General features: G+C 57.5%; 2 protein-coding genes across 2 annotated transcripts; one reads left to right on the top strand and one right to left on the bottom strand.

Annotated features, from left to right (window-relative positions):
* The first annotated feature begins 302 nt into the window (after positions 1 to 302).
* On the top strand, positions 303 to 5712 carry ADPRS (ADP-ribosylserine hydrolase). Its single transcript, XM_068961905.1, has 6 exons — positions 303 to 522; positions 2639 to 2735; positions 2994 to 3201; positions 3301 to 3485; positions 4271 to 4371; positions 4949 to 5712. Exons 1-6 carry the CDS (start codon positions 303 to 305, stop codon positions 5239 to 5241), a joined length of 1104 nt encoding a protein of 367 aa, XP_068818006.1. The 3' UTR covers positions 5242 to 5712.
* A 3391-nt stretch (positions 5713 to 9103) lies between these two features.
* COL8A2 (collagen type VIII alpha 2 chain) lies at positions 9104 to 11811 on the bottom strand. The gene is made up of 2 exons (XM_068966477.1): positions 11616 to 11811; positions 9104 to 11022 (listed from the first exon to the last, which is right to left on the bottom strand). Exons 1-2 carry the CDS (start codon positions 11809 to 11811, stop codon positions 9104 to 9106), a joined length of 2115 nt encoding a protein of 704 aa, XP_068822578.1.
* Between the last annotated feature and the right edge of the window lie 1943 nt (positions 11812 to 13754).

Here is a 13754-nt window from a genome sequence, read left to right as displayed (position 1 = left end):
GGAATCTCCAGGCAAGGATACTGGCGTGGGTTGCCATTTCCTTCTCCAGGGGATCTTCCCGCTCAGATGGTAAAGAATGCAGGTGGATTCCTTACCATCTGAGGCACCACGGAAGCCCTTACAAGTAGGGGAAATGCTGCCTGAGAGGCCGGGCCCTATCTGACCAGGGCTTGGGGACCGCCCCTGGTCTCCCGCGGGGGTGCGCTGCGACTCCGGGCCGCGGGGCGGCGCTGTGGGGCCGGGGACGCCGCGCAGTGGGGGCGCGCGCCCGCCACGCCGGAAGTAGCGGCGAGTCCGCGCGGATGGCGGCTGCGGCGGCGGCAGCGATGACGGCGGCGGGCTGCGGCGGGGCTGGGGCGGCACGCTCCCTCTCCCGCTTCCGAGGCTGCCTGGCGGGCGCGCTGCTCGGGGACTGCGTAGGCGCCGTCTACGAGGCGCGCGACACCGTCGACCTGACGTCAGTCCTGCGTCAGGTCCAAGATTTGGAGCCGGACCCCGGCTCGCCCGGGAGCGCGCGGACAGGTGGGCGGGGCCGGGCGCCGGGGGCACCCGGGGCTCGACGAGGGACGCGGGCAGGGAGGGGACCGCGGCCGGAGGGGCCTGCACGACGCGGGGATACCTTGGCCTCAGCGTGTCCAGGATCCGAGCCCCGCGTTCACGTATCTCGCCCCAAACGTTCGCCGTCTCGGGGCACGCCACGCCTAGATTGCGCCTACTCCAGTCCTTAACATCTCTGCCAGTTTCACCCGTTTTACCCTAGTCTCAGAACATTGCACCACCAGTCCATCTCCACGCAGCTGGAGTGCACTTCTGAGGAACAGATCTTAGGGAGGCCTCCCCGCGCCTGAATCTCTGCAATAGTTGCCCATTACCCCTAGGATAGAGCCACACTCCTTAAAGGACCTACTTGGCCTGCCCTCGCCTGCGGTTCCAGTTCCATCTTATAGCACCGTTGGCTTTACATTCTGTGCTGCGCTTCTTGGCACTTCGTGCCGCCTCTAGCCCCTTTGCATGTACTGCGGTCCCTGTTCCCTCAGCCTCTCCCTCCCCTGGGCGGTCAACTCATCACTCAGAACTCAGTGCAGTGTCACGGCTGAGGACGATTCTTCTGGGAGATCACGTAGAATAGTAAGAAAAAGGAGCCACACCCAGAAACCTGGAGAAAGAAAAGGAGCTACAGAAGGAAAAAGTTTATTGGAGGAGAAGCAGGGGAGGTGTGTAACAATAAAACTCAGGAATTTCAAGATGAAGACACTGGTTACTGATGTGAGGCCACAGAGAAGTTAAGTAGGGGGAAGTCTAGGATTTAGGAAAGCATTGTCAGTAGAAGGGTGAACCCTTGAAGTTATATTTCAGTGGGTTCAGGAGGGAATGAAAAAGGAGTCCTCAAGACTCAGTTCCTCTCCTGATTCAGATCTGCGTTCTTTTGGGTGGGCTTCAGCCTGGCAGACCCTTCCCATGGGGTAGCTCTCAGCAGCTCCTAGCTCAGCATCTCCAGCAGAGGAAGTTTCTCTTTACAGAAGTCCCAGCAGAAGTCTCTGATGGTCTCACTGGCCTGGCTTAGGTCACCCATTCATCCCTGAATGGGGGCACGGGATGTGCTTTTGGCTGGGCTGGAGGTGGCATTGGCTCCATCTCCGATCATCTGGGCTGGGAGGGGGAGAGATGTGGTTCCCTGTGGGGAAGCTGGGTGCCAGGGACCAGCTGAATGAAGCTTGGGTTCTGCTCATCACAGAGGGAGAAGCTGAGGAGACAAAGGAGAGGCAAGGCCCCCCGGAACTAGGCCGGGGCCAGACTGCAGGAGAGACTCGGTCCCTCTGAGGGGAGACTAGAGCGTGTGGCTGCGGGTAGGAGCCTGTAGGCCTCTCTTGCTGGCAAAGTAGAGAGTGGGGGCCTTCTGGGAGTGAAAGGGAAACAGAGGGCAGGGTTGGGGCTTGGGATACACAGAGCAGGGTGGGGCTGGGGGCTGAGGGCAGATATTAGATGTGAGGAATAAGAAGGGGTTCATTAGGGGATGTGCTTTGCTCTCTACAGCTGTGTCTTCTTCAGATAAAAGCAAGTCCTTGTCCCTAACTGGCTTATAGCCTGAGAAGCTACCAAAACCAGTGATGTGTGTTACAAGTGCCAAGGCAGAAGACCTGGGCACCTAGAGGAAGAAGAGGAGGTGGGTGGAGGGAGACGAGCACCCCCAGCGGGGAAGGACGTGACCCAGGCTCCAGGATTGGTTCTGAGGAAGCGGAGGGGAACAGCGGGATATAAGATGGGTAAGGAAGGAAGGGCTTCAAATGGCCATGACAGTGAATTTGGACCTTATCCTGAAGGTGAGAGCCAGCCATCTGAGCAGCAGAGTGTGATGACGAAAGTGATGCTCTACTCTTAGGAAGAATTTTCTGGCGGCACATATAGGCCAGGTTGGAGGGTGGGGAAGACACGGGAGATCTAAAATCAGCAGGACATGTGACCAACTCAGAATATGTAACTGTCGAAAATCCCATGGCTAAGAGCTCGGGAAACTGGATGAGAGTGAGAGGCTGACTTGAGGCCTTCTGGAAGTAGTAGATAAAAAGCATGAGCAGGAGGCCGCAGCCGCCACCCTCGAGCCCTGCAGCTCCATCTCTGCCCCCTGCCCTCCCTGCAGAAGCATTGTGCTACACAGACGACACAGCCATGGCCAGGGCGCTGGTGCAGTCCCTGCTGGCCAAGGAGGCCTTCGACGAGGTGGACATGGCTCACAGGTGAGGGCAGTGGTCCCAGGGTGAGGCCAAGCGGGTGGGCGGAGTTATCGCACCCCTTGACCAGCGCAGCGATGTCCGTGCATGCCAGGACACCCTCCCCCAGACCGCGCAGCAGGACACCGTCTCTTGGGCTGCTGCAGCTTCCCAAACTAGAAGTGACAGCTCCAGGATTCCTCTTCCCAAACCAGCCAGGTTTCTTCTCTCCCAGCCATGGCAGGCATCTCTTAAATTGTGATCCTGTGGCCTTCTCGCCCCTAGGTTTGCTCAGGAGTACAAGAAGGACCCTGACCGGGGTTATGGTGCTGGAGTGATCACTGTCTTCAGGAAGCTCCTAAGCCCCAAATGCCGGGATGTCTTTGAGCCTGCCCGCGCCCAGTTTAATGGCAAAGGTTCCTATGGCAACGGGGGTGCCATGCGGGTAGCTGGCATCTCGCTGGCCTATAGCAGCATCCAGGATGTGCAGAAGGTATAGTCCAGGTGGGCTGGCTTCTGGGCCCTCTGATCTCCCTCCTGCACACCTGAGTGCCGTGACCACAGGTATTCGCCTCCCTTGCCTTTGCCCTAGTTTGCCCGGCTCTCGGCCCAGCTGACACACGCCTCCTCCCTGGGTTACAATGGTGCCATCCTGCAGGCCCTGGCTGTGCACCTGGCTTTGCAGGGTGAGTCGTCCAGTGAGCACTTCCTCGAGCAGCTCCTGGGCCACATGGAAGAGCTGGAGAGTGATGCCCAGTCCGTGCTGGATGCCAGGGAGTGAGTAGGCGGGCTGGGGGCACGTCTGTTGTGCACGTGTATGCTGGTGGGGTGGCATTGCCTCAAGCGAAAACCTTTTTTAAAATATGTATTTATTAAATATGTATTACTACTTATTTAATACATATTACTACTTATTTTATACATATTTAATGAATACAAATGTTTCTGTTTCCATCCATGGGATTCTCCAGGCAAGAATACTGGAGTGGGTTGCCATTTCCTTCTCCAGGGGATCTTCCCAACCCAGAGATCGAACCCAGGTCTCCCACATTGCAGGCAGATGCTTTAACCTCTGAGCCACCAGGGAAGCCCACTTAATAATATTAAATATTATTAATTTGAATGTTAATAATATTATACACGCCAGGTCTTAGTGGCGGCATGAGGGATCTTCGATCTTCCTTGCGGCATGTGGGATCTTTAGTTGCAGCATCTGAACTCTTAGTTAATGGCATGTGGGATCCAGTTCGCTGACCAAGGATTGAACCCAGGTCCCCTGCATTGGGAGTGTGGAGTCTTAACCGCTGGACTACCTGGGAAGTCTGTGAAACCTTCCTTCTTTAATTGCACGTCCTAAGGAGAGGTGGGGAGAGCCCTGTGCTTAGGCTGTGCTTCAGGGCTCTCTGGGTCCCAGAGAACAAACCAGCCAGCTCCCACCCAGCCCTTCCCACTTCTTGCCCTGGCACCTGTGCCTGGGTATCAGCCTGACCACATCCCTGCCCCATCCTGCTGTCTCCACCCTGCTGGCTCCGATCTCCCTGCAATCTCGCCCCCATCCACAGGTTGGGCATGGAGGAGCGTCCGTACTCCAGCCGACTGAAGAAGATCGGGGAGCTTCTAGAGCAGGACTCAGTGACCAGAGAGGAGGTGGTGTCCGAGCTAGGTGGGTAGCCCCCTGCCCCCACCTGTCACCCTTCAGGGTTCATCCTGGGCTCGTGCACGGGATGGGAGAGGTACCTGCAGTCACTGCTGCCACCATCACACTTTTGCTGGGGCTGCTGTAACAGGAGCACCATACTCTGGAGGCTCCTTGGCAGGCTGTGGGCACAGTGCCTTCCTCTCTAGGGCAACAGTGCCCTCAACCTGCACCATCCAGAAATGGCAGCTGGCCGTTAGTTGTCACAGCTGATGGTGATAGCTGCTGTTTATTCACACAGCGTTTTTACTGTGTTTTGGGCACTCTGCAGAGTGCTTTCTCTCTAGGATTTCATTTCACCCTCACACACCAGCCCTGCAAAAGTTCCTAACTTTATTTCCTCTCTGCACATGGAGCTAAAGCCAAGATACAGGAATCACACAGTCAGTAGGTGGGCAAGCTGAGATTTAAACCCAGGCAGTGATGTTAATCCCAGCTTAACTTGAAGCCTAGAGAGTTGACTTGTGACAAGTGGCAGGAAACTTGGGGACACCATGGGGCCCAGGAACACGGGTCAAATTCCCATATTGTGGCCTCCCCACAGGAAATGGCATTGCTGCTTTTGAATCTGTTCCCACCGCCATCTATTGCTTCCTGCGCTGCATGGAGCCCGACCCCGAGATCCCCTCTGCCTTCAACAGCCTCCAAAGGACTCTCGTCTATTCCATCTCGCTCGGTGGGGACACGGACACCATTGCCACCATGGCCGGGGCCATCGCTGGCGCCTACTATGGGATGGAACAGGTGCCAGAGAGCTGGCAGCAAAGCTGTGAAGGCTATGAGGAGACTGATGTCCTGGCCCAGAGCCTGCACCGGGTCTTCCAGAAGAGTCTGTGAGGGCCTCAGCTGCTAAGGCCCTGCCCCGTGCAGCAGGACCGGCTACAGCTTACATTGGAAACCCCAGGCATCCTCCGGTGCAGCTCCCTGCTTCTCTCTTCCTGCCACATGAGCAGAGTGCACCTTGGGGCCAGCGTCTAGTCTGGGGAAGGATGGGTGCCTTCTGGTGCTGGGTTCCTGCCTTCTGCAGAGCCTCGGTGCTCTTGGCTCCTCAGTCAGACATGAGGGACCAGGGCAGCTTTTATTTTGGAGCAGTATTTGTGGCATTTTCCTTGATTATCTAGGATGTGGGATCTGGGGAGGTGGAAATGATCTGCGGTATCATTTCTCCTTGTTGGGATTTAGCCAGTTTGCCAGAAGCCTGTCTTTGAGCCCTGAGTGCTCAGTTTATGTGGATCGGGAGGGGGCACGTGGATCTAGCCAGTCGAGACGCACACCTGGCCCTTGGCCGTCGTGGGTCTTGTGAACAGCTTCCAGAGAAAATCCCAGAGCAATAAACAGTTTTTGGTAAGTCCCACCACTGTTTCTTGTGTTTCTCCTCCACAGTGGGTGGATTCTTCCCCTTACCTTGACCTTCTGTGCCTAGCACCTCTCTATCTGAGCCTCACTCGTAGGAGCCAGGGATCCACTTGCTGGGTGGTGGAGGCAAATTCCTCCAGTTGTCCATCCAGGAAGAGAGCAGGCATAGTTTGGTGCTTTTTCCTGTTGGAGATCCCTCAGTGGCCCAGGCAGTGGGCAGGAAGAAGTCAGATATTACTGCTCTTAGAGTACCTGACGACTTAATAGGTTGCCTCCCAGATAGGACCCAGGCCCCGCTGGGCCAGGAACCAGAACCCTGTGGAAGGGTGTGAGGGGAATTTTGGGTTACCAGATTGCTGACCTTTAGCGAGGGGGGCCCTCCCTCTGCATCTTGAGCCTCTGTCAAGGGCCTTGGCCTGCCAGGAAGTTCTACACACCATCCATTTTGAAGAAAGGAAAATGGAAATGGAGAGGGCACCGCCCCCCCCAAACGTGAGGGCTCTTTCAGCCTCGGTGGGGATCCCTGCCCAGCCTGCAGCTTACCTGAGGTTTTAGGATTGCTGGGCAGGTCTGCCTTCAGTCGGGACGGGGTTCCTCCGGGATTTTTCAGGGCCTGGACTGGCCTCAGGTCTGCGGTCCAGATCCCCAGCATGTGGCAGGCTGTGGGGCAGGTGCTTTCTCCCAGGACTGCTCCCCAAGCCCTGCCTGCCGCCTTGGGCCTGGCACCAGCCCCGCCCACAGGAGCAGAGATCCCTGATTTCATTCATAATGTGTATCAGATGTTGAAACTTCGCCCTCGGGATCCTGAGCCAGCTGTCATGCTCCACTACCCCTGAGAGCTTTAGGAATGTTCCAGGGAAGCTTGACCCATCTCCCCCAGCTCCAGCCACTGCCTTAGTTTGGTATCTGAAAATGCCTCCTGGCATTTACTTGGTGCAGAGCCCAGGCAGCTTTGGAGAATAGAGCATTTCTGACGCAGTGGTGATAGAACCCCTGGCTGGGGGCTGGGGAAGAATGCATGCTCTTTGAGAAGGTGCAGAACAAGAGTCCCAGAGAGCTCCCCAGGTGCTTTATGAAATCCAGAGGCTCAAGACACCTCTGCATCAAGGCCAGTTTCAGCACAGTGCTGTTTATACAACAGGCTTTATTGAGATTGTGTCAATACAGTCAATACTTTTTTCTTTTCAAAAAGAAGCTCCATTTTCTTTGATTCCCAAGTGCATTTTTCCTGAATCTCCTGTGACACAGGCCACATAATAGGTATGTAGGGAACTAAGCTTCCTATACCAGGTTAGAAAGAAATTACTAATGGAGAACACTTAAACTTTAATCTTAAAAAAAAAAATGAGGAATTAGAATACAAAAATGCACAAGGTAATGTAGTTTTCATTGTTAAAACCCAACACAGTTTATCAAAGCTAGTCAGTTAAGTGGACACCTGGAACTAAAGTCCCATAAACATTTTGGAAACCACCTACCTCTCCCCAAAGGCTTCAGGAATGACACTTAGCAGAAACTCAGTTCTGTAAAACAGCTCCTTTGTTCTGTTCTGTTTTTTGGCTCCCCATATCCCTCAGGGCCCTGGACTTCACTGGGAGCTGGCGCCTTTCCACCCATCAGAACCCTTCCTAACAGGTCAAATGGCAGTGGCTTTGACTCAGGATGCTGAGCAGGTGGCCCCATGAGGTATGACTTAAGACTTAGTTCCCATGGTGCTGATGGATAAAAAACCCACCAGGAACCCTAGCCCAACCTGCTCTTGTGGGCAGATTTGGGTTTTCTTTTCTCCTTTTGAAAGTTAAAACGAGCAGTCAAAGGGTCTGCTTGACTTGGAGAAGTTGTGGGTGGGGAGGAGGCCAGCCTAGGGGCCTGAGGGAGCCACAGCCCAACACGCCAGAAGTCGGTGATCAACCTCCTTCCTCAACACGGACAGGCGGGGTGAGGGCCAGAGCTGCAGCACGTCCACGCTGGGTCCTCATCTCAGCGGTATCCACTCAGCTTGAACTAGGGGCCGAGGGGAGGGAAGGAGGTCTTGCCTTTTTCCTGCAGAGGGGAGCTCTGATTGGGGAAAATGGCAGTAACGTCCACCTCATCCCAAAGGGGCCTGTTGAAACCCTTTTTCTCAGGGCCTCAGCCTCCTGGGCCCTAATCCTGCCTTGGACAGGAAACTGGAACCAGAGAGTGGAAGGAGAGGAAGACCCTGCAGGTTAAGCCCTGGAGTCACGCACACCCACCATCTGGCTCTTCCTAAGGAGAAGCGGGCAGCCGCCTTCATCCATGAGCTTGCGTGCACCTCGCTCTGCGGTGAACAGGAAGCTCTCTGCCATGGGGCTACTGGGGGTGGGGCCGGCAGGCACCCCGTACAGTTTTGTCTGAGTAAAGCATTCTCCCTCAGCAGGTGAAAGGAGAGAGGAGGAATACTCAAGACTTGCTGATTGCTGGCCCTGCCTCGTGCCACCTGTGGCAGTCCTTAGGGGCCTGGGCGGCTGCCCTCACGCTGAGCAAAGCCAAAGCTGGTGGGGGCAGCCTTGGGGATGGAGATGAATGTGAAGAATGGCCATCCTGCACCAGGCCCACACCCCTGCCCCTCACAAGCCACCGTTCTCCATGGCTGCAGCCTGAGCAGTGAGTGGGGTTCGGCACTGCCCAGGAGCCAGCAGGGGCGATCACGCACCCATACCCACCGGGGACAGGCCCGCAGCCACAGCCCCACCGCTAGGGTCGCAGTCCTGACAAGGTGTCCACACTGGCCACTGCCATGGTCCCCCTCCTCTCCCTTCCCCTGGAGAGAAACAAAAGCTCTTTGGGAGATCCATCACCTTAAGCTGGAGGTCCCAGGGCCGCTGGAAGAGCCCCAGCCAAGAACTGAGGGAAGCCGCGCCCCATCCCTTGAGCAGGTGCCCTCTGAGGGCCAGCAGGCTGGGCAGGGCTTGGAAATATGTCTCACCAGGGGAATGGGGGGCGGCGCTCAGCCCTCTCTCACTGCTGACTCACTGAGAAGCAGCCTCCTTCACCGCCTGGCAGAGCCCAGGACTCACAAGCGGGCAGGGGTCTCCACCAGCCGGGCGGAGCATCCTGGAGCCCTGCCAGGGGGCCAGGCAGGGCAGGGAGCACAACCCCCACCACTGCACAGACACGTGGGGCAGAGGAACTCAGGCCAGCTTCTTCCGGGAAGAAACCTCAGCCTGCGTGGAGACAATCCAAGCCAGTCTCCCCAGGCCGAGGCTGCGGCCGCCTTGTGCCCGCCTCTGTCTCAGTCTTAGGTTTTTTCCTTTAAATGGAGGTTCTTGGTAAGTGAGAAGGTCTCTCTACCGCTAAAGAGGAGGAGGCCAGGCAGCACAGGTTATGTGGGACACAGCAAGAATCCCGAAAAGGAAGAGTGGATGTACTCGGTGGAGTAGAGGCCGTTGGCCTGGTCCGAGGGCATCTGCACCCAGACCTGGTCGTTGGGCCGCAGCTGCAGCACGGCCCCGCCAGATGCCTGGTCCAGGTAGCCCTTCTTGTACTCGTCGTAGGTGTACGTGGCCGGCACGTTGTTCTTATAGAGGGCCACCCACACGTTGGTGCCCTTGACATGCACGTGGTAGGCGAAATAGTAGACCCCGCCCACGGGGCAGGTGAAGATGCCCGTGGCCGGGTTGTAGCCACTGTGGCCGTTGTAGAGAGTCCGGTCAAACTTGACGGGCATGCCCGAGGCGGGGAAGGGCGAGGTGAGCACAGCGGTGAAGGCGGGCGTAGCATGGGCTGACAGCTCCCCCAGCCCCAACTGTGGCTTCACCCCCTTGCCCAGCACAGCTCCCTCCACACCACCGTTGGGCAGCTGCAAGCCAGCAATGCCAGTCTCGTCGAAGGCCCCTGGGGCTCCGGGGGGGCCGGGGGGACCAGGAGGCCCAGGAGGGCCCGTGAGTCCTGGGGAACCTGGCACCCCAGGAGGCCCTGTTGGCCCAGCCACGCCAGGTTCCCCCACTTTCCCCTCTCCAGGGGGCCCCGGCAGGCCTGGTTCGCCCTTCAGTCCTGGCAGACCCTGGGGCCCGATAGGGCCAGCCGGACCCTGAAGTCCCGGGATTCCTGAAGGGCCCCTCAGGCCGGGCTGTCCAGGGAGTCCCAGGTCACCTTTCTGCCCCAGGGCTCCTGCTGCCCCTGGTCCTCCAGGGCGGCCCGTGAAACCTGGCTCACCTTTGGGCCCAGTCGGTCCAGGAGGTCCATGAGCCCCTGGAAGCCCCCTCTCTCCTGGGAGCCCAGGTTTCCCAGCCAGGCCACTAGGCCCTTGATCACCCCGAATGCCAGGCACTCCTGGGGGTCCTATAGGCCCTGTCTCCCCCTTAGGCCCAGGGACCCCACGTCTGCCAGGGAGCCCTGCAGATCCCGGAAGTCCAGGGGGCCCCCCGGGGCCCTGTGGGCCCTGTTCCCCTGGCTCCCCATCCTCACCTGGCTCGCCCCTGTCCCCCAAGAGCCCTGGGACCCCAGCTGGGCCCCTGTCCCCCTTGGGTCCTGGCAGGCCTGGCATCCCATAACCAGTAGGGCCTATCAGGCCAGGGGGGCCCCGGGTCCCTGGTTCCCCTTTGGCTCCTGGCGGGCCCTGTGGCCCTGGCAACCCTGCTGGCCCCGGTGCCCCCACCCCATCCACCCCAGGGGGCCCCTTTGGGCCCAGAGCCCCAGGCTCCCCCCTAGGTCCTGGCACCCCAGGAGGTCCAGTGTCACCCTTATCTCCAGGGGCCCCAGGAAGCCCATCCAAACCTGGTTTGCCTAAACCAGCCGGACCCGGGAGACCCGGGGGCCCCGGGGCTCCCCCCTGCCCTGGGGCTCCAGGTAGCCCTGGCTGGCCCACTCCATTTTCACCCTTGAGGCCTCGATCACCTGGGGGCCCAGGCTCTCCCTGGGGTCCTGGCTCGCCCCCAAATCCTGGGGGCCCCGGCACCCCCTGGGGGCCTGGTTTTCCAGGGACAGCAATGCCTGAGGGCCCAGGGAGGCCAGGGGGCCCTGGGGGCCCCCGGAGGCCCTGGTCCCCTCGAATCCCTGGCTCCCCCCGAAGCCCCGGCTGCCCTGGTGGTCCAACCTTGCCTGGGAGCCCTGGGGGACCAGCCTTGCCCATCCGGGAGAAGCCGGGGGGGCCGGCGGGGCCAGGTTGCCCGTGGAGCCCAGGTTTTCCGGTGCCTGGTTTCCCTGGGAAGCCAGGAGGGCCAGGGGGACCCCGTGGCCCAGGCTTTCCAGGGGGTCCGGGCTCTCCTTTCAGGTCCATCGGCAACAGTGGTAGAGGCATTTCTGAGAGAAAAAGAGAAGAGGCAGTCAGGGGCCTGGGCAGTGGGGCCAGGAGACCCATCTTCCCACTCCTTAGCCAGCATGGGGTGCAACTTGAGAAGTTAGGGTTCTGTACCTGCTCATGAAGACCACCCTGGCCCTCCCTCCCTTCTCTCATGAAAGGTGCAATTTGGGGGTGGTCTGGTGGCGGTCTTGGGAGCTGCAGGGTATCCACAGCCGGGTTCCTAGTTCCCAACCTACGCAGGCTGGGCCTCCCTTCCCCAGCAGCCTCTCATCCCTGCGGAACTGTGGTGGAATGGCCAGCAGGCGGCACAGCAGCCCTCCTTAGAGCCGATCGGCGCCAACCCCTTCCTACTTCCCCCCAAACCTTCCCGCCCCTCCCCTACCCAAAGACCACCTCCGCCAGCCAGCCCCACCCCACTTCCGGGCCCTTTTGGGGCGGGAGGCCCTGGACCCGCATCAAGAAGCAAGTGGAGGTGGGAAGGTCTTTGTGGGGTGGACGGGCTGTGGCTGAGGGCCTGGGAAGAGCCGGTGGCAGTCAGGAGACAGGGAGTCGGGGGTCAGGACGGGCTGAGGCGGGGCGGGGCGATGCTCACCCAGGTACTGGCCCTTGCCCTCGCGGAAGGGCGGCCCCACGGGTCCTTTGTGCATGGGCTGCACGTACTGCACCGGCGGGTAGCCCGCTGCCCCGGCGGCCCCACCGCTGGCAGCCGCCCTCGGCCCACACCCCAGCAGCAGCAGCATTAGCAGAGGTGGTGGCAGCGAAGACAGGGGCGTCAGAGCCCCCTGCATGGCGTCCGCGGGCGTGCTGCGGGGAGGAAGGAGAGAGGCCGTCAAGCCAGCTCATGGGTGGTTTGGCACCAGGCCCAGGAGCTCACAAAAAAGATGAAAATTTAGTTATTATTCACAAGCAATTCTCAAAGTCTCAGAGTCTGCAGAAGTTACTACTAAACCTCTCCTAACCCTGCCCATAGCTCTCTGTACAGGCAGGGGTGGGGGTGAGGTTCCTGGACAACAGCCTCCCAAACCATTCACTTGGCAGCCAGATGCCCTTCCAGAACACCTCTAACCTTGGCATAGCCCTGCCAGACACTGTTTGATGATTACACACCCACTACCACGTGCTGGACTGGCTCTCTGCCAGGCATGAGGCTAAGCACTCCAGCATGGGAGCTCACTTAATCCTCCCAGCACTTTAACGAGGTATTGTTACTGTCTTCCACATTTTCCAGATGACAAAACTAAAGCAAACGTCTCTAGGAAGCAGCACCGGGATTTGCCTAAGGTCTGTCTGACCTCACATTAAGTCCAGGCTTTTCTGGGTTCCCCACCATCTTCTGGATCGAGTCCTTTGTGGGAATTCCCTGGCTATCCAGTGGTTAGGACTCAAGGCTCTCACAGCCAGTGGCCCAGGTTCAATTCCTGGTTGGGGAACTGAGATCCCACAAGCCTCGAGACCATTAATTACATATATATGTATGACTTCCCATATATGTATGGGCTTCCCCTATAGCTCAGCTGGTAAAGAATCTGCTCGCAATGCTGGAGACCTGGGTTCGATCCCTGGGTTGGGAAGATCCCCTGGAGAAGGGAAAGGCTACCTACTCCAGTATTCTGGCGTGGATAATTCCATGGACTGTATAGTCCATGGGGTCGCAAAGAGTCGGACACGACTGACTTTCACTTCACATGCATATGTATGACTGAGTCCCCTTGCTGTTCACCTGAAACTATCACATTTTGTTAATTGGCTATCCCCAATTCTTCCCAGGTGGCGCTAGTGGTAAAGAACCTGCCTGAAAATGCAGGAGAGATAAGAGACACAGGTTCCACCCCTGGGTCAGAAAGATCCCCTGGAGGAGGGCACGGCAACCCACTCCACTATTTTTGCCAGGAGAATCCCATGGACAGAGGAGCCTGGTGGGCTACAGTCCACAGGCTTGGAAAGACTCAGACACGACTGAAGTGACTTACAGGCATACCCCAATACAAAATTAAAAGTTTTAAAAAATTATAAATTAAACAATAATTTTTGTAAAAGTCCTTGGTTCCCAACTTGGTGTTCTAATCATCTAATCAGTATCTGTGTCTCCAACTCTACCATCTATTGCCCCTTTCTCTGCCGCTCCCCTCCCCCATACCTTTGCCCCAGTCACCAGGCAGCCTCACACTTCCGGGCCTTTGCACCTGCTGTTCCTCTGCCTGCAGTGTTCTTCCCCTCACTTGTCCTTCAAGACCCAGGGAAGCTGTCACTCCTTCCTCTACAGAATTAACCCCTCACTCCAATGTCCTGACTTAGCCCTGTCTCAGCATTCAGCTCAGCTCTGAGAACAAGGACTGAGTTAGGAAGAAAAACAGGCTCCAGATTTGGATAGCCAGCCTAAATCTTCCATTCACCAGGTGGGGGAGCCTGACCAAGCAGTGTCCACTCCGTGAACTCAGTTTCCTCATCTGTAAAATGCAATAACATGTCCACACTGAAACGTGTACGTGAATGTTCAGATTGGCATTATTCATAACAGCCAGAAAGTAGAAACGATACGTGTACATCAACTGATGAATGGATGGTGTGGAATATTCAGGATGTGGAATAGTACTCAGCAATAAAAAGAAGTGAAGTACTGATAAATGCCGCAATACAGATGAATCTTGAAAACATCACCAACTGAAGAAGCCAGGCACAAAATCATATAATTCTGTTTGTAGGATGTGTTCGGAATAGGTAAATCTAGAGA

Source organism: Capricornis sumatraensis, chromosome 2, assembly GCF_032405125.1.
Source record: "Capricornis sumatraensis isolate serow.1 chromosome 2, serow.2, whole genome shotgun sequence".
Lineage (NCBI taxonomy): Eukaryota > Metazoa > Chordata > Mammalia > Artiodactyla > Bovidae > Capricornis > Capricornis sumatraensis.
Note: the sequence above shows the minus strand (reverse complement) of the source record. Positions and strands in the feature narration are given on the sequence as shown.

Bases quoted from the DNA above. Each gene is read 5' to 3' on its own strand.
- ADPRS (XM_068961905.1), top strand. From the start codon at position 303: ATGGCGGCTGCGGCGGCGGCAGCGATGACGGCGGCGGGCTGCGGCGGG. The intron at 3,202-3,300 runs GTATAGTCCAGG...CCTTTGCCCTAG, and splicing joins GCATCCAGGATGTGCAGAAG to TTTGCCCGGCTCTCGGCCCA. The intron at 3,486-4,270 runs GTGAGTAGGCGG...CCCCATCCACAG, and splicing joins TCCGTGCTGGATGCCAGGGA to GTTGGGCATGGAGGAGCGTC.
- COL8A2 (XM_068966477.1), bottom strand. From the start codon at position 11,811: ATGCAGGGGGCTCTGACGCCCCTGTCTTCGCTGCCACCACCTCTGCTA. The intron at 11,023-11,615 runs GTGAGCATCGCC...TTTTTCTCTCAG, and splicing joins GGGCAAGGGCCAGTACCTGG to AAATGCCTCTACCACTGTTG.